Source organism: Arachis ipaensis, chromosome B08 (genome assembly GCF_000816755.2).
Source record: "Arachis ipaensis cultivar K30076 chromosome B08, Araip1.1, whole genome shotgun sequence".
NCBI lineage: Eukaryota > Viridiplantae > Streptophyta > Magnoliopsida > Fabales > Fabaceae > Arachis > Arachis ipaensis.
Genome location: NC_029792.2, coordinates 6,522,872 through 6,542,831, shown reverse-complemented (window position 1 = coordinate 6,542,831; position 19,960 = coordinate 6,522,872). Strand labels below are relative to the sequence as shown.

General features: G+C 42.6%; 4 protein-coding genes across 8 annotated transcripts; 2 read left to right on the top strand and 2 right to left on the bottom strand.

Moving 5' to 3' along the window:
- LOC107613280 lies at positions 170-2,093 on the top strand. The gene is made up of 3 exons (XM_016315208.2): positions 170-515; positions 917-940; positions 1,447-2,093. Exons 1-3 carry the CDS (start codon positions 317-319, stop codon positions 1,797-1,799), a joined length of 576 nt encoding a protein of 191 aa, XP_016170694.1. The 5' UTR covers positions 170-316; the 3' UTR covers positions 1,800-2,093.
- Positions 2,233-3,295, top strand: LOC107610363. Its single transcript, XM_016312422.2, has 2 exons — positions 2,233-2,837; positions 2,926-3,295. The coding sequence occupies exons 1-2, from the start codon at positions 2,661-2,663 to the stop codon at positions 3,148-3,150; spliced, it is 402 nt and encodes a 133-aa protein (XP_016167908.1). The 5' UTR covers positions 2,233-2,660; the 3' UTR covers positions 3,151-3,295.
- LOC110265643 lies at positions 3,544-4,864 on the bottom strand. The gene is made up of 2 exons (XM_021108736.1): positions 4,062-4,864; positions 3,544-3,976 (listed from the first exon to the last, which is right to left on the bottom strand). Exons 1-2 carry the CDS (start codon positions 4,842-4,844, stop codon positions 3,656-3,658), a joined length of 1,104 nt encoding a protein of 367 aa, XP_020964395.1. The 5' UTR covers positions 4,845-4,864; the 3' UTR covers positions 3,544-3,655.
- LOC107612102 (constitutive photomorphogenesis protein 10-like) lies at positions 8,840-10,028 on the bottom strand. Of its 5 annotated transcripts, none has more exons than XM_021108739.1 (4): positions 9,773-10,028; positions 9,716-9,736; positions 9,253-9,331; positions 8,840-9,175 (listed from the first exon to the last, which is right to left on the bottom strand). In XM_021108739.1, exons 1-4 carry the CDS (start codon positions 9,917-9,919, stop codon positions 9,078-9,080), a joined length of 345 nt encoding a protein of 114 aa, XP_020964398.1. In that variant the 5' UTR covers positions 9,920-10,028; the 3' UTR covers positions 8,840-9,077. The 5 variants fall into 5 exon arrangements, with proteins under 5 accessions (XP_020964398.1, XP_020964396.1, XP_016169413.1 ...); XM_021108737.1 differs by having other exon boundaries at positions 9,253-9,403; positions 9,531-9,733; positions 9,770-10,026; XM_016313927.2 differs by having other exon boundaries at positions 9,253-9,403; positions 9,531-9,736; positions 9,773-10,025.

Below are 19,960 nucleotides of genomic sequence, written 5' to 3'. Positions count from 1 at the left end.
TATATTTATATAAATAAATAAATAAATAAAATTATCACAAGAATTTATTTAGGATAATTTGATGATTTTGTTTCTAATGTAATTTATATAAATAAAAAAATCCTAAAAATTAAAGGGGGAAAAAATGAATTTGTGAATCGTTTTTCAAAGTTAGTTGCAATTCAATTAATATATGCTAAGTTGCATTTATAACTGAAGTTGGAAAATTGGGGAAGGCAGCAACAGTGTTAGTCAAAAACTCGCTTCAAAACTGGAATTGAAGTTGAAAAAAAAGTAGTGGAAGTCGGTGAAGAAAGAAAGAGCGAAGAAGCAGCAGATGGGTGTGAGTGTGAATGGTGTGGCGGTGAGGGTAGCTTTGGCGGTGGTGGCGCTCTGCATTGGAGGCTACATTTTGGGTCCCCCTCTCTATTGGCACCTCCGAGAAGCCATTGCTGCTTCTTCTTCTGTTTCTCTTTCTTCTTGTGCTCCTTGCGTCTGCGATTGCTCTTCCCAACCCCTTATTTCTCTTCCTCAAGGTTCTTCTCTCTTCCCCCTTTCTGGGTTCTTAGATCTCATCTCAAAGTTCACAACTTTCCCATCAATTCCTCTTTTTTTTTTTTCTTTTCCTGTGTTTTCTCTGTTTATAACTGTTTTTTATCAGGTGTTGTGTTTCTACTTTGGATCTAAATACAGGAACTTTTATGAGATCTTCGTTTAGATTTCTATTTTAATTTTATTGTTATTAAAATTGGTATTCGGAATCAATGACTATTGAGAAAGTATAAGGAACTTGTGTTAGTTCGGGATTCAGTGATATGCAATGCATACAGTGGGAGCAATTATAGTTATTTTTTTTTTTTTTTTTTTTATGGTTCCTTTCACTTGATCTAAGCTAAAAAGATGCTTATTTCAGTTTTTTTTGTCTTTATTTGTGCAGGTCTTAGCAACGCTTCAATTGGAGGTTGGTTTCTTTATCCTAAATGAACTTCAACTTCATATTTACATCACTGCTTATTGTTATTATCATAACCTCTCTCTGATTCCATGTAATGCACAATTGTGTGGTGGTAGAAGCTCAAGTAGAAGTTACTTTCACTTTGAGCACTAAGCTAGCTTGTTTCCCCGATAGTTTTGTGTGGTTTCCCCTTTCTATGATCGGTGGCAGATTTCTTGTGTTTAGATATTGAAGGATCTGTTGAATGCAATATAGACTCTTTTTACATCTATCTAGATTTAGTGTCCACTTCACAGAAATGAATACTAAACAAATTTGGATGTAGACTTGTTTGGATTACATCGTGCTGTTAATAAGATGTGACTCTTTTGAAGATTACATAAATTGCTCTCAAGAGTAAACTTTTTATTTTAGCTGCACCTGTGTGATCCCAAAAATACTGTTTCTATTACTGGATTTTAGATTTAACTCATTTTACTAACTGATGTTTCTTTTCTTGATTAATTGTCAAGATTGTGCAAAGCACAACCCGGAGGTGAATGGAGACACCGAAAAGAACTTTGTGGAGCTACTGTCGGAAGAACTAAAGCTGCGGGAAACTCAAGCCTTGGAAAACCAGCACCGTGCCGACATAGCCCTACTTGAGGCCAAGAAGATTGCATCTCAGTATCAGAAGGAATCAGACAAGTGCAATTCAGGGATGGAGACGTGTGAGGAGGCCAGGGAAAGGTCCGAGGCGTCATTAGTGGCGCAGAAGAAGCTAACTGCGTTGTGGGAGCTGAGAGCTCGCCAGAAAGGGTGGAAAGAAGGGGTCACCAAATCCAGTTCAAAGTCTCAAGCAAAAGCAAAAGTACAGAGTGCTTAGACATGATTTAGCCTCCATTGTTGCCCTCTAGTTTCGTTTCATTATAGCAAATCATCAACATAATAGGTCACATATGAAAGTTAAGGTATTCATGAGAAGCCACAAGTGTAGAGTCTCAATGCAAATGCAAATGCAAATGCTGTTGTATTTTTAACTAGGAATTTATTATACATGTTTTGAGTGTTGAAAGCTGGAAACTTCTACAGCTCATATTATTCTTTTTAAGAAATTTCCTTCATACTTCTCCTACAAATCAAACAAAGGTCTTTCATTATGTCTCTTTCTATGTTTAAAGGAGTGTCAAGTGAGAAGAAGGAGTTCAAAAGATTGAAATACCTTCAAAGTCTTGTTTTTTTTCTCCATCCAAATTGGTAAAGGAGAGAAAATTTAATTTCTCTTTGTTTTTCTGTCTCTTCCTGCCCCTTCTTCTCAATCATTCAATGACTACAGGGCTACAACCTTTTATAGTCATTTAACACATTGCATTGTGTTTCTTTTGATGAATATGAAGTAAGAATGATATAAAGAAGAGTAAAGTATCATTTATGTCCCCAACGTTTGGGGTAAGTCTCAAACCTATCCCTAACGTTTTAAACGTCCTATTTGTGTCCCTAACGTTTCTAAATGTAGTCAATGTTATCCTACCGTCAAAATGAGAAACATTTCGCTAACGCCGTGGCTTACGTGGACGTTATGTGACACGGTGGCAGTGCATGTTTTCTGACCGTTATTCAATTAAAAAAAAACATAAATGTGAAGCAGAGAAGCAGAGGGTCCTCTTCATAACCCTAATCCCCAAATCCTTGATTCTCGTTGCACATGCGCCGCCTCTGAAGGGCGATTCCGGCTGCATGAGAGAAGATGGAGCACGAAGCATGCCAATCTGAAGCGACCCAAGGCAGCAAGCAAGCCACACGAAGTAGAAACCTAGCACGTCGAAGGAGGACAACATGTTACTGTGGAGAACGGCCTGTGCTCGCAACGTCGTCGACGGCAGAAAATCCTGGGCGGAGGTTCTGGGGTTGCGTTAACTTCGGGGTGAGCTTTAGCCATGTCCTTTTTTGTTGTTGAGTTTTGTGTTTTGACCATCAATGGGAGTGAATCGGCCGTGTCCTGTTTTGTATAGGTTGGTGAAGAATGTGGCTACTTCGTATGGGCTGAACCAGAGGAGGATCCGTCACAAGTTTCTAGGTTAAGAATGAAGGTCAGAAATTTGAAGGGCAAACTGGATATGGTGGAGTTCAGGTTCATGGTTGCAGTGGGAGTTGCTTTGGTTGGATGGACAGTTGCACTAATACTGGTGTTTGAGAAAACAACAGGAACCAAATTTGGGAGACTGTCACTAGAATGATGTTGCTGGTTATAATGAGTTTTAGGAGAAAATTGTTAGATGGCTAAATTGTGTTCTGTATGTTGGCTTAGAAATAGTAGTGATGTTGAAGTAGTTGCTATTTTGTTGAACTGAATGATATTGTAATGCAATGATGTTTTTGTAAGTTTTGGTTGAAGAAAGGCTAGTTTTGTGCAGATTCAATGTTGTTTCAGTGAAAGAGTTGAATGAAATCAAGTTTTGGGTTTTGCAATATATTTAAATCAAGCTAGTCAATAGGATGAGAACAAGGATTTCTGTAACATATTACTTAATGATTAACCATAAAGCTGTCATTGGATACAAGCACAAAAGATTGAAAGCAAAATAACAAAACAAGAGCAGCATACTTTGCTCCATAGTAATGGTCTGCAATAACATACTAGTGTCTTAAAACTAGTTTCCATACACTCTAAAGATACTAAACAGAATTCCTTTACTCATAAATAAGTAGCCTTAAAACATAAAACAGCAGACATTATAGTCGTCACATCTTTTTCCATGCTTTGGGAGGTGTCCTAGCCATGAATTTCAGTTGGGATTTGCTGATGTGCTTCGATGGGCTTGGCAGCACCCTCAGACTTGTGGTGGATGGAGTCAACTTAGCCTTTTTTGAAGTAGCCTGAGACTGTTGTGAACTGACATGATTAGAAGAAGATTTTCTCTTTGGCCTTGTGACAGTGGTCTTCTTTGCAGCAGCTTGGGATTGCTTAGAGCCCTGGCTGGAGATAGTGCTTGAGATAGTGCTAGTGGTAGTGCTAGACTTGAATCTGGAAGCTCTTCTTGTGGATCCAGCTACTTTATTTGCCTAAAAAACAGCCACAACACCAGAATCTCATATCATATTCTATAAGTGCAATTAAAAAAATGAAGCCATAACTAACAGTGCTTACCGATGCAGTTGCAGCTACTTTACGCTTCTTTGGACAGGTCCGTTTGTTGTGACCTCTAGCAAAACAATAGGAGCACTTCTGATTCTGCCCTTCGCGAGACACTCCTCCCTTAGTAGGGTTCTCATCTGCAGCCTTGTTACGTTTCAGTTTAGGCCTCCCAATGGGTTTCCTGTATATGGGTGGCAAAACGTCATCAAAGGGCGTCTTCTCCCATAGGTTGGGGCCATTCAAGGGATATATCACATGCTGGTAGCATTCAGTATAGGTTGCTTTCTTGTAACAGTTCGCAACAAAGTTGTCAACGTTGAAACACATCTTCCTGATGCAGGTCATTGCATGAGCACAGGGGATCCCAGAGAGTTGAAACTTCCTGCACGAACACTCATGATTCTTCAAATCAACAACGAACTTCTCTTTGCCTCCATGGATACTTGTAACCTCATACTTGTCACGACCAGCATACGTGCTCACCCACTTACCACTTGCATCAGCCTGTTTCTCAACCTTAATCCTGATTCGGGGCAATACTTCTCTTGGGTATTCAATTATACGATCCCTATTATCAGCCCAACGCCTCATTATGTATACTCTGATGTCTTCAAGCATGCTGACTATTGGTTTCTCTCTCGCATCCACAATTACAGAGTTAAATACCTCACACATATTGTTTACCAAGGTGTCACACTTAGACCAAGTCCCAAACTTGTGCCGGCACCAATATTTTGTCGGTATCTCCATCAGGTGGTTGTAGGCTCCATTATCTAGACTTTGTATTTCAGCCATTCTCCTCTCCCACTCTTGTAAATAAGTAGCCTTTGCAGCATTCCACATCATCAGTTTTAGTTGCAGCCCTGGGAATCTCTTTCTGAAATTGCTGTAAAGATGTCTAACACAAAATCTATGATCCACTCCGGGTATGAGCTCATCAAAGGTTGGAACTAAGCCCTAAACCCACAAGTATTAGTTAATGCAGTAATTAGATCAGCTAATCTATTTGTTAGGCATAATTAAATCAGTTAATGCAGTAATTCAGTAACTCATTACAATTCAGACCCTAAAGCATACACTACAAACACTTCCTCATGCAATTCAAACACCAGCATACACTACAAATATTTTAACCCTACAATTCAAACACCAGCATACACTACAAAACCTTAACCCTACAGTTCAAACAGCAGCACACACAACTAAAACTAATAGTAGGTTCAATAAAGTAGGTCCTTAAAACTAAGTTTAGAAACAAGTACCTTCTGTTGGTCAGACATGAAGGTGCAGCTCCTTATCTTGTCATACCCGAAGTCATCACACAAATTGGTAAGGAACTAGGTCCATGTGTCCTTCGTCTCTGCTTCAACCACTGCATAGGCTATTGGCAACATCTGGTCGTTCGGGTCCCAGCCAATAGCAGTGAGAAGCTGACCTCCATATGGTGTCTTGATGAAGCACCCGTCAAGGCAAATTATTGGACGGCAAACCATGAAACTCTTCTTGCATGCATCAAGGCACACATAGAGTCTCTGAAACTTAGGCCTTAAATCCACACCAGGTTTTGGTCTCTCTGAAGCAAACTCTGGTGGTCTCTCCACTTGCAACTTCACTGTAGAACCCGGGTTAGACCTCAGCAATTCATGACAGTAGTCATAGAGCCTCCGATACTGCTCTATGTACGTTCCTTGTAACTCATCAAGAGCAAACTGCTTAACCCGGGCAGCTTTAGACTTAGTCAGCTCTACATTCCACTTACTGTATGCCTTCTTCATTAGTGTGGACAGCTTTATCTTTGGATTCTCAGCAATTTTGTTCAGAAACACCTTGCTCAACCATTTTGCATGCATAATCCCAATTTTCAACTCCCTAGAACAGCTATGCTTGTTGTGGCAGCTGGTTAGTTGCCATGTTTGCTCATTCTTCATCTTCCCACAGTATGCAAACCAGTTACAACCCTCTACGCAAGTGACTTTCACTCTCCGAAGATCAACCTTATCAAACCTCAAACCCCTCCCAGTATGAACAGCATAGGCAGTAGCACAATCCTTAAACTCCTCTCTTGATACATATAGAGTCCCAATCTCCCACTTGTACTCACTCATGTCCTTTAGCTGCTTGTGCAAAGGATACCTCTTGGCAACATTGTTATCATCCTCATCATCACCAACAATAGGCACATCAAGAAAATCTTCAGATTCATATCCTTCTTCCTCATCCCCTAAACCTGCAGCAACCTTCTCCTTACCTCTGTCATTGTCACCCCTGCTCTCTTTTGCTGCATCAGTTTGGGTTTCAGTTGTGCCAGCCTCTCTTGTATCCCCTACCCTGATGTCAACATCAACTAACCCCTCAGCCCCTTCCTTATCATCATCACTGTCCCCAAACACAACCTCAGCTACACTATCTTCTGAGCAGTAACCATTTCTGGAATCAGAACTCCATGAATCACTACTGTCATCTACACCACCCTTGGGAGTATAGTCCTCGTCCTCACTGCCATCACTACCCTCTTCTTCCTCATCTGATTCATCTTTTCCATCTTTCTCACCCACATTTTCTTCCTCCACATTTGGGCCAGAATTTGTCTCCACTTGTCTTGCTGAATGGGCCTCAAAGGTTACAATTGGGCCTGGCCCATTAGAGCCACAAGCCTGCTCCTGCATGGTAGTTTCAGTACTCCCTAAGATGTCTACATCTTCAACCTCTTCATGGATATCACTAGGTTTATGAACTACATACAGCTCCACCATATCCTCCCTAACCCCAATATTAGCCATATCCATTGCATCTTTGTCTGTTCGCAGCATCCTTAAGCCTTCTTCTGTACTCCCTCCCAGTGATTTGTACCACATTGCTGCAATGTCTTTTTTCAAATACCCTTGTCTGCTCACTATATCATAAACCTCAATCAGGCTCCACTCATCTTCATTACAGTAGTCTATCACAGTTGTCTCCCCACCCAAATACTTCAAAAGCCCACCTTCAAGACCAAAGCTTCCATGGTGGTAAACTGTCACACTAAAATAACTCATCCTAAAAACTACAGACCCTGTTACATCAGATCAGCAAAGTGAAACTAGTAAATTCATAAGCACATATTGATAAACCAAAAACAAGTCATTTCATGCCCTAACTAACGTACGCAGCGAACATTTCTCTGGGAATACATGAATTCAAATAAACCCTAACGTGTAAACAATCTCCTATATGACCTTTGTTCTTCATCAAACTACTACATACAAACCCAAGAAACAAAATTTCTTCCTAGTACATACCTGGTCGAAGGAAACCTCTCTGTCGCCAGACCAAAGGTGCGATCTTTCATGCAACACAAGCAACCGCAACTCGCCAACAACCTTGTAGCCCCTCCCTGCGATCACCCTCGAAGAGGTGTCAGACGTGTGTGGTGAGGAGAACCAGAAGGAACACACTAGCGTTGAGGTGCTCTGTTTCTTCAACGTTTCGTATTTCCTTCAGTGAATGGTATAATGGGCGCGAAGAGGCAGACGTGTCTCCCTAACGCTTTGGGCTTACAACCTCAGCATCCACGTAGGTAACGGCGTTAGCGAAATGTTTCTCATTTTGACGGAAGGATAACATTGACTACATTTAAAAACGTTTGGGACACAAATAGGACGTTTAAAACGTTAGGGATATGTTTGAGACTTACCCCAAACGTTAGGGACATAAATGATACTTTACTCTATAAAGAAACAACCATTTTTTATGGATGCTATTAGTATCTTACTCAAGATAAAAGATAAAAAGAAATTTAAAAAAAAAAAAAAAACTCTAATTGATATATGCAACAAAAGATAATACAATTTGTTGTTCTCAAATCTGAATACCACATGCCTTGCCAAGTAAGTAGTCAATCATAGCAATGCCTGTGTCTGCAAGACTGCATTTATCAAATACGGCAATGGGGGCAATGTAATTTGTCCTCATATACCTCGTGATCCCAACTTCATGGCCCATAGCCCTATACTAAAAAAAAAGGTGGAAATTTCTACCTTTTTCCTTTTTTTTGGGTTACTTTATTCCCATTGAGAGAAGAATTTTCTTTCCTTTCCGTTTTCTTTTTAAAAAATTCCTCATTTCATAGAAAATTGTTCTTATATTGTAGTAGTATCTAATTGCTATAATTTACTTGGAGAAAGAAATATTCCTTCCTTGAAGAATATGCGAGTTCTTTCCAATATGGAAAAAGTTATTTCATGGAGATGCTAAAGGCCCCCGATCTATGGACAAATTCTATTCCATTTTGTAGACTTCTCAACACAAATGGTGATTGAAAATTTTTAGAAAAATTCAAGAACTCTGATGATTGTATAGTGGCGGTGGCTTGAGGATGTGGTCATTTGGGGGCTGAAGGAAAGGGACATGCTGTAAAATTCTCAAAATGCACAGGCATTTTAATTGCCATAACTTTTTTGTTTTTCAAAAATGAATATTCTAATCAGTGAAAAGAAAATACATTGAAGGAACAATTATGCTAACAAATACTCTAAAGAAACTCTTCAAAGATACTAAAATAGAAAAATTAAATAAAAAAATATAAACCAAATGTAAAGTTTTTAAGTTTTTGATGCATTAAATGCATTAGAAAACCAAAACTTTCCACTTTCATTCTCTTAACTAATCATCAAGGAACTCTTTAACTAAATCCATTACTTGTTAACTTTTCTTTTTGCCCAATGGACTGAGCAACTATGATACACTAAGTATTATGACAAATCCCGTCTTAAGTCCCAAACCTAATCTAACAGTGCAATAGTATGAGTTGGCTCAATATACTAGACACTATGTGAATACATAACATTCCATATGATGATTGAGGTTGACAAGTAGTAGATTGATTGCTAATCACAAATTGAAAACATAGATTAAGTTCGAGAATAACATCATCTTGCTTATGTTATTACTGAAGCTAGTGAGAAGGAGATACAAGTATGAACTAGTATTCACATATAGACATCATTAAAGAACATGATACAAAAGAAGGAGTTAAAAGGCTTGAACAATTCACTTGGCAAATCGAGCAGTCCACTCTCCAGCAACAATATCATGTTTTGCTTTGTTTTCTAAATACAAGTGAGCAATGCCAGGGACAACAGCTTTATCTGGAACAACCATCATCATAACTCTTAAGTGAATCCATTCCACATTGTGAGGTTGAGAAGAGAGCGGAAGAACTTACAAGGGTCAGGATTATTTGTCAAAAGTGATCTAATTGCAGTTAGCACTTTGGTAATGGTTAGTGCTGGACTCCAACCATCCTTCAACATTCCGAGACTAACATGGCCATCAGTGTCAACATTGCAGTGGTAAATGCGAGTTTTGAATACTACCTAAAACAGTTAAAAGAATTCAAGGCAGGACTTACATATTAAATTACTCAGAATAAAATCAGTTTACGGGATTATGTAATCTAATTCTAGCAAACAAAACATGGTGAAGATAATCAATTAGGAGTACCTGGGGAGGGTTGAAGGGATAATCAGAAAGAAATATGATGTCAAGGAAAAATATGCCACCTTGGTATGCAGTTCCTGTAGACAAGTGAAAGAGAGAGAGAGAGGGAGCAGATATGGATTTAAGATTTGAATGGTTATTGAAATGAAAGATATTGAATTGAAATAGCATAGCATAGCAGAGCAGACCAGGGGGCCAATGATGGTGGCGATCCCGTGATAGAGGTTATCGTCCTTGGGGCCGGCAGAGCAGTGTGGAGGAGGGTCGTTGTTGAGCTCCACCATCTCCCTATGTATCCTCTTGCCCGATGCTGACACAAACGTTGTCGGCGCCCATGAATAGGTTGGTGCTGAACTCGAAGAGGGTCTTCCTCCTCTTGCTGATGTCATCATCACTCAGTCAGAGTCACACACAGCTGCACATTCTGCAGATTCAATAGCTTCTTGGCGGTATGCATTACCAAAATATGGTTGGATAACATGCTTTTATTAAATTGAATTTATAAATTTAATTTTGATAAAAAAGTAAATTGGTATTGCTAACTAACTATAACTTAAATAGTATAGTTTTTTTATTCTTATTTAAAAGTCATTTTTAAGAAATAATTACAGAAAAGGTTTTATTAGAAACATTAATGTTCATACCCTACCCTAATGCTAAGACCCAGGATTCAAGTAAAAAGGCCCAACCCAAAGGAGTTGAGCCTCACACTGCACAAACCAGATGCCACGAAGTCGGCTATCTTCACGACTTGCTCTAAAGAAGTCGGTACGAGGATCAGCTGGCAGATAAACACTCCCTCAAGAGAATAACTGCCCCTAAAATCTCTCTAACCACTTCCAAGAGCCATATCTCAACCACCCTAAGATAAAGGGACGGTTATTCCCCTTAAAAAGTGGCACTACTTCAACGGTGGTTATTGGTTCACCACTATAAATACACTGACACCTCTCAGGTATCTAGAAGTTCCAATATATATTCTAAACCTGCTTAACCCCCTGCTGACTTAGGCATCGGAGTGTCTTTGCAGGTACCACCCCCCATTCGTTCATACTCACAAGTCGGACGGAGGCCCCTAAGACGCAGACCCGCTCGAAGGCTTCCTTCCTCAGACGATCGGGCCAACCCAGTGAGTCCAGCCCAACAATCTCCGGTTACCCATCGTAACATTGGCGCCGTTGCCGGGGACCCGAGAGATCAACCATTGATGGCGGACAGATCCCTGAGGAGGGTCATGTGGAGACAGATTCTGAACAAGAGAATCTGGACACCGGAAATAATGATGTGGACCTAACCCTCCACTAGGGAACCAACGATCAACACAGAGAGGGTACCTCCGGAGTTAAAACTCCAAAGGTGAATTCCTAAGAAGGGCGCGATTCGGAGAAGGACGGACAGTCCCACGCAACTGAACTTATGGATTAGTCCATGTCCACCAAAGTCGCTTGGAACAGCTAGAACAAGAACGGGAGCGACAAAGGGAGATAGAAAAGCACCTAAAAGAGGAGATGGATCGACGAAAAGAGTTAGAGAAGAAACTCTTAAAGTTAGAATCCTCCCTCAAAGGTCGGAACTCCCATGACGATAGAGAAGAGTCGCCCCCATGAGGGGAGGATCTTTTTAGTGAGGACATAATGAGGGCAAAAGTTCCAAGAAACTTTAAAAGCCCCGATATGGACCTCTATGACGGAACCACAAATCCGAAGCATCATTTAAGCAACTTTAAAAGTCGGATGTACCTGGCTGATGCTTCTGATGCTATGCGATGCAAAGCTTTCCCGACAACCTTGTCGAAAGCGGCGATGAAGTGGTTCGACAGCCTCCCCCCGAGGTCGGTCACCAGTTTTGAAGACCTCTCAAGGAAGTTCTTGATGAGGTTCTTCATCCAGAAAGACAAAGTAAAACATGCGCCAAGCCTCCTGGGGATAAAGCAGGAGGTCGGAGAATCCTTACGAGCCTATTGGAAAGGTTCAACAAAGCATGTTTAGAAATCCAAGACCTGCCCACCGAGGCAGTCATCATGGGGTTAGTCAATGGGCTTAGAGAAGGTCCCTTCTCACAGTCCATATCAAAAAGACACCCCACCTCCTTAAGTGATGTACAGGAAAGAGCTGAAAAGTACATCAACATGGAGGAGAATGCTAGGCTGAGAGATTCGAGTTGGCGACCTGGGCATCTCCCTTCAACAAAAGAGAGGGAGAGGGAACCCAAAAAGAAGGAAGAACTCGGTCTCGATAGACCAAGAAAATATCACTCTTATACTCCTCTAAAGGTTTCCATAGTGGATGTATACAGAGAGATTTGCAATACCGAAAGACTGCCTCCTCCCAGACCTATTAAAAATAAAAAAGGATGGAGTCGCAGCGACTACTGTGAGTACCATAAAATATATGGTCACTCGACAAATGACTGTTACGACCATAAAAATGTGATAGAAAAGCTGGCTAGAGAAGGTCGGCTCGACAGATATCTCATAGAAAGGTCGGACGGTCATGGGAAGAGAAAGCGAGACGATATGGATAGAAGAGACCCACCACCGCAGACCCCGGAGAGACATATCCATATGATCTCAGGAGGATTCGCGGGAGGGGGACTCACCAAGTCCTCTCACAAAAGACATCTCAAGCGAGTCTACCAGGTCGGAGGAGAGTCATCCGACCTTCCCACCATTTCATTCACAAGAGAAGATGGGTAAGGAATAATCCCTGGGCACGATGACCCAGTGGTAATTACTATGATCCTAGCCAATGCCCATCTCCATAGAACCCTAGTAGACCAAGGAAGCTCAGCGGACATCCTTTTCAAGCCCGCTTTTGACAAACTAGGGTTGGATGAGAAAGAATTAAGAGCCTACCCCGACACCTTGTACGGACTAGGTGACACGCCGATAAAACCACTGGGATTTTTGCCCCTCCACACCACTTTTGTAAAGGGGGAAAAATCCAAGGCTCTGAGTGTAGACTTCATAGTCATCGACGTAGGGTCAGCATATAATGCTTTAATTGGCAGAGCTACCCTTAATCGACTCAGAGCAGTGGTATCCACTCCCCACCTTTGCATGAAATTCCCAACCTCAGCGGGAATAGCAACGGTGAGGGGAGATCAGAAATTGGCAAGGAAATGCTACAATGAAAGCCTGAATCTGAGAGGAAAAAGCAGAGAAGTCCACACCATAGAGCTCGGCGGTGCAAGGGCCCGAGAAGAGCTGCGTCCACAGCCGGGAGGAAAAACTGAGGAAATACAGGTCGGCAAAGAGGAAGGAAAAAACACCAACATAGGAGCCAACCTAGGGGAAGCCCTAAAGCAAGGGTTGATTAAGCTCCTAAGAGACAATTCCGACCTCTTTGCCTGGAAAGCCTCCGACATGCCCGGGATAGACCCCGAGCTTATGTCCCACAAGCTCTCGGTATACCCAGGGTCCCGACCTGTACAACAGAGAAGACGCAAGCTCGGCCCAGAACGAGCCCTAGTAATAGAAGAACAAGTACAAGCGCTCCTAGAAGCCGGCTTCATCAGAGAAGTCAAATACCCAACATGGCTAGCTAACGTAGTGCTAGTCAAAAAACAAAATGGCAAATGGAGAATGTGTGTCGACTATACCGATTTAAATAAGGCATGTCCCAAGGACCCTTATCCACTACCAAGTATCGATACCCTAGTAGACTCCAGCTCGGGATATCAATACTTATCGTTCATGGATGCCTACTCGGGGTATAACCAAATCCCGATGTACGAGCCAGACCAGGAGAAGACATCATTCATCACACCCAGAGCCAAATTTTGCTATGTGGTCATGCCATTTGGATTGAAAAATGCAGGGGCCACATATCAGAGGCTGATGAATAAGGTGTTCGCTCCCCACCTTGGAAGCTTAATGGAGGTCTACGTCGATGACATGCTAGTAAAAATCAAGGAAGAAGTCAACCTCTTTTCAGACCTCTCGCAAGTATTTGACACCATAAGGTCACACGGGATGAGACTAAATCCCACAAAGTGTACCTTCGCGGTGGAAGCTGGAAAATTTTTAGGGTTCATGCTGACACAGAGGGGGATCGAAGCAAATCCCGATAAGTGTAGAGCCATCCTGGAAATGAAAAGCCCGACTTGCTTAAGAGAGGTCCAGCAGCTAAACGGCCGACTTGCAGCCCTCTCCAGATTCTTGGCAGGGTCAGCACTAAAATTCCTTCCATTGTTCTCCTTACTGAGAAAGGGATGTCAGTTCGAATGGACTCCTGAATGCGAAGAGGCGTTCCAGGAGTTCAAAAGATTCTTGAGTCAACCCCCGATTCTGACCCGACCTATAGTTGGAGAAGACCTCGTCCTATACTTATCTGTAGCAAACAAGGCTGTCGCGTCAGCCCTAATAAGAGAAGACGAGGTCGGTCAGCATCCAGTGTATTTCATCAGCAAAGTTCTACAAGGCCCCGAGCTAAGGTACCACAAACTAGAGAAGTTTGCCTACTCCTTAGTGGTAGCCTCACGAAGGCTACGACCTTACTTTCAAGCTCATACAATAAGAGTCCGCACGAACCAACCCATGAAGCAAATCCTCCAAAAGACGGATGTTGCAGGGAGAATGGTTCAATGGGCAATAGAGCTCTCCGAGTTCAACTTGAGGTATGAAACTCGGACGGCAATTAAAGCCCAATGCCTTACCGACTTCGTAGCAGAATACGCAGGAGATCAAGAGGAAAAACCAACGACATGGGAACTCTATGTAGATGGATCCTCAAATAAGACAGGGAGCGGTGCAGGCATAATATTAGTGGACGAAAGGGGAACACAAATAGAGGTTTCCCTCAAATTTGAATTCCCAGCCTCAAATAACCAGGCAGAATATGAAGCCCTAATTACCGGGTTAAAGCTGGCAGAAGAAGTCGGTGCTACAAAAGTGATGGTATATAGCGACTCCCAAGTAGTGGCCTCCCAGATAAGTGGAGAGTATCAGGCAAAAGATCCAAATATGAAGAGGTACTTGGAAAAAACTCTGGAGCATCTTGGGCGCTTTGCGAAAACCGAGATCAAACATATAACTCGGGATCTAAATAGCAGAGCAGACGCCCTATCCAAGTTAGCAAGTACCAAGCCAGGAGGGAATAACAGAAGCCTGATCCAGGAAACTCTCCAGAACCCTCTGTGGTAAAAACGGAGGAACGCAAGTGGTCCTTGAGGTAACCGGACTAAACCTCGGATGGATGAACCCCTTGGTCGAATACATGAAATTCGACATCATCCCCAAAGAGGAAAAAGAGGCTAAGAGAATCCGGAGGGAAGCACAACACTACACTCTGGTGAAAAATATTCTCTATAGAAGAGGAATATCAACACCATTGTTAAAGTGCGTACCGACCTCGAGAACCACCGAGGTATTAGAGGAGGTCCACAGCGGGATTTGCGGAAATCATCTCGGAGCCAGGTCGCTTGCCAGGAAAGTAATCCGAGCTGGATTCTATTGGCCGACCTTGCAGAAAGATGCCACAGAATTTGTGAAAAAATGTCAACCATGCCAAATGCATGCAAACTTCCACATGGCTCCCCCCGAGGAACTCATCAATATAACTTCTCCGTGGCCCTTCGCAAAATGGGGAATGGATTTGTTAGGTCCCTTTTCCCAAGCGCCAGGACAAGTTAAATACTTGATCGTGGGAATAGACTATTTCACAAAGTGGATAGAAGTAGAGCCATTGGCTACCATCACAGCCCAAAGAAGTCGGAGGTTCCTCTACAAGAATATCATCACAAGATATGGGATACCATATTCCATCACTACAGATAATGGAACCCAGTTCACCGACTCTACCTTCAAAAGTCTGGTGGCCAGTATGAAGATTAAACACCAGTTCACCTCGGTGGAGCACCCGCAAGCAAATGGACAAGCCGAGGCAGCCAACAAAGTCATACTAGCAGGATTAAAGAAAAGGCTACAAGATGCAAAAGGAGCCTGGGCGGAGGAGCTCCCACAAGTGTTATGGGCTTACAGGACAACGCCCCAATCTGCCACTGGAGAAACGCCCTTCCGACTTGTCTATGGGATAGAAGCTATGATACCAGTAGAAATCAGCGAGCAAAGCCCAAGGGTGATTCTCCATGATGAAATCGGAAACATATAGGGGCACAAAGAGGAGCTAGAATTGCTCCTCGAAGTCCGAGAACAAGCCCAGATAAGAGAAGCAGCGCTGAAGCAAAGGATGGCTACCAGATACAACAAGAAAGTCATTCAAAGAAGTTTCGCACTAAGCGATCTGGTCTTAATCAGAAACGACATAGGAGTCAACAAGTCGGAGGAAGGAAAACTCGCTGCCAACTGGAAAGGACCCTACAAAGTCAGCGAGGTCTTAGGAAAAGGTTATTATAGAGTGACCGACCTAAGCGGCGCCGAGTTACCAAGATCGTGGCATGCTTGTAATATGAAAATGTACTACAGTTAAAAGCGAACTCTACTCCCTGATGTACTCTTTTCCCAACTTCACGATTTTTTCCCGAAAGTTAAAGGGTTTTTTCTGGAGAAGGGTTTTTAACGAGGCATCATAGTAGAGGCTAAGGGAAAATAGGCTGTCAAAAGCCCTTAGTAGCAGTAAGGTACCTCCCCAATAAATAAAGATCTTTTACAATATCTCTTATAAATTCCTTCTCGTTTATTTTTTCCTACGAAACGCGCCGACTTAAGCTCGACAAAACGTGAAAATCCCATGAACCGACCTAGATGGTCGTCAGGATAAAACGACGATATACAAGTCGGTGTAAAGAGGTTATAAAAGTTGATCGTGAGAAACTCGGGGATATGCCGACTTATAAGTCGAAATACAAAACCGAGTAAAAAAGAAAACGTGTCGCAAAAATAACCTAAGTCATAGAAGCTCAATAAAACAAAGTTGAGTATAAGGAATAATCAAAAAGAGATCGAAAAACCTAGGAAAAATCTTAAAAGCTGTCCTTAAAGCGAAGAGGAACTCAAAAGGACAGACAGCCAGGAAAAAGTTTTCCAAAACTAAAAAGATAAAAAAGAGGGTTTCTCAAAAACTACAAACAGAAAAGCATGCACACGCAAAAGGTAACTAAAAACCCTTATCCAAAAAGGGTATTTCTTTAAAACCCTTATCCAAAAAGGGTATTTCTTTAAAAAACTAAAACCTTTATCCAAAAAAGGGTATTTATAAATATTTTTTGTTTACGGCTTTAAAAGGCCAGAAAAAATTGTTCAGTCACCACCACCACCAACAAACAAACATAAAAGAGTTTAAAAAAGGGGGACCCACAGGCCGGACCCCCATATAGCCAATAAAGTTATTTTTTCAGAGGAGTAGACGGATCACCACCAGAACCAGGAAGAATAGTCGGAGCAGCGTCAGGACCAGGGAGAGAGGCATCCATAGGAGACGGAGAGGAAGTCGGAGGAACCTTGGAAGAGCTCGGAGCATCCTTTGAGCGAGGAGGGGACTCAATAATCCTCTGCCCCCGAGTCTTCAAGTCGGACTCAGAAACAACTTGGGGAGCAGGAGGAGTCACTATAGCACCATCAATGACGACCTTATCGGGATCTAAAGGAGAAAGATCCAAGCCAGGAGCAATGACTCCGACTTGCTCCTTAAAAATCCTCCAGGCCTCTTCAGATCCCTCGGCAATAGAGTCCTCCAACTCGGTGTAGGCAGTCCGAGCATTCAGCAGATCTTTTTTCACAACCACAAGGTCCTCAAAAAGGCTTGAATAGCTCTCCTGCGCCTTCAGCCTTAAACCGACCTCCATGTTGCACTGGGCCTACAACTTGCTCTCCCTCTCCTGGAGATCCTTCCTCTCCTCCTCCAGTTTGGCGACCTCCTCCTTCAACTTCTTCTCATGTTCTTGATATAAAAGAAGTCTCTCCTCCAACTCTTTAGCCCTCGAGGACGAACCAAGAGAGCTAAGAGGAGTCTTCTCGAAAATATCAAGAAACTTGGTGCACACCGCCGCCGCCCTGATACTCTCCTGAGCCAGAATAGTGAGGTGGTTCCGGATAGAAACATCATCCAAGCCTATACGGGCATGAGGATAGATGTACTTTCGGATAAATTCAGGGGCATCCACCTTGGCTTCACCCTCGAAAGAAGAACTAGGCTCTAAAGCCTTGCGCTTCTTCCTTTCAGGCTCAGGGGAGGATCGGGGGGAGGGGACGGCTGAGAAGGAGCAGAAGAAGAGATAACAATAGGTTCAGAAGGAGTCCCCAAATTTCGAGGAGGAAGAGGGGGAGGGATAGCTGCCCTGGCACCACCAGTCCTAGCCCGGGACCTTGCCCTAGCCTCCTGGACCCTCTGGTAAGATTCATTCGAATTCCTCCTCGCCATCTCTGTAAAAACAAATAGTAGCCAAGAGGTCAGACAAGTCGGAAAAAGACAGTCAGACAAATCGGAAATCCAAGAAAACAAATAAAGGCTACCTAATTGTGTTTGGACAAAGGTCGGAGACCCTTGGAGAAATTTTTTAGTATCCAGATATGGGGCCCTCCCCCATACTTCTCGGAGGAACCCCACAATGGCTGCATCCATCTCATCCAGGTCGTCCAGACCATATTTCTCACAGGGGGAGGCCTCCAACCAATACAGAGGAAAGCGAGGGGAAGAATTCTCATCCAGGAAAAAGGGGTGGTGACCCTCTACAGCTTGCACTTTGAAAAAATAATTTTTGAAGTCATGAAAAGATTCGTCAAAAAGGGTGAAGACCCTCCGACCTTGTATAGCTCGGAAGGACACCCATTGTTGTTTATTATTCTGCCCACTGAAGGGCTTAGTCATGTGGAAGAGAAAAAAGAAAATCCTCAAGGAAGTCGGAAAGTCTAAAGCATGGCTGACAAATTGATAAATTTTCAGAAAACCCCAGGAATTAGGATGAAGCTGGGTAGGTGCAACACGGCAGTGGCGTAAAACATCCATCTCAAAGTCAGAAAAAGGAAGGAAAACGCCCAGGCGGGTAAGCATGCTCTCATACATAAAAAAGAAATGAGGGGCTGCCTCCGAAGCCCTCCCAAAGCAGACCCGGTCTTTTGGACCCGGGGCAAGTAGTTCATACTTCGGCTCATCCTCATCAGAGGTGCAGAGCCGGTGGCGAGTGCGAAGATCAGTAAGAAAATCAGTGTCAACCAAAGGTTCCTCCCCCAGGACCGTAACATCGACCCACTGAGCAAGACTTTCAACAGAAGACATTTTCTTTCTTTTCAAAAGGGTTTTGGTAAAACCTACAAAGGAAAAAGAAAAGAAAATAAAAAAACATGGTCTCTAAGGGGAAGTACGGAATCAAACAGAAACCTACGAATTAACCTATCCATCCGCAAAATAAAAGCATGCAAACAGTAAGCAGGTTGCAAAAGAAGAAGAAGAAAAATCTAACATTTATCTGAAAAAGGTTGGAGGAAATGAAAGCCTTCAAACGCAAGAATGCTTCACGAACAGGTGGAGAGGAAATTCGAAAAATCGCAGAAACGAAACAATGAAAGAGAGGGAAAGTATTTATAAACACGTTAGGGGCATAATGGTAAAAACGAGGCAGTCATTAATGGGTGCACCGTTACCAAGGTAATCAATACCTACGCGAACCTCTAACAGACGCGACGTTTGATTAGACGTAACTGTGAAAAATCAAAAGTCACGAAAGTCACGTCGGTTCCAAACAAACACGTCGGTTCCCTCCCAAGTCGGCTACATCCCCTGGTAGAATACTCGAACCCAAAATCTTAAAAGAAATTGGGCTCGAGTAGGGGCACTGTTCATACCCTGGCCCAATGCTAAGGCCCAGGATCCAAGTAAAAAGGCCCAACCCAAAGGAGTTGAGCCTCACACTGCACAAACCAGATGCCACGAAGTCGGCTATCTTCACGACTTACTCTAAAGAAGTCGGTACGAGGATCAGCTGGTAGATAAACCCTCCCTCAAGAGGATAACTGCCCCTAGAATCTCTCTAACCACTTCCAAGAGCCATATCTCAACCACCCTAAGATAAAGGGACGGTTATTCCCCTTAAAAAGTGGCACTACTTCAACGGTGGTTATTGGTTCACCACTATAAATACACTGACACCTCTCATGTATCTGAAACTTCCAATATATATTCTAAACCTGCTTAACCCCCTGCTGACTTAGGCATCGGAGTGTCTTTGCAGGTACCACCCCCATTCGTTCATACTCACAAGTCGGACGGAGGCCCCCAAGACGCAGACCCGCTCGAAGGCTTCCTTCCTCAGACGATCGGACCAACCCAGTGAGTCCAGCCCAACAATCTCCGGTTACTCATCGTAATAATTAATATTTTAAGTATTTTATGTACTAATTATTAGGATCAACTAATTAATAAATTTAAAATATTTATTTTTAATGTATTTTTTATTTTAAAATCTTAACCAATGTTTCCAACGTCCAAGAGAATACCCAATTAGCAAGATCTTTAATTATATTAAAATTTTTAGGGTCT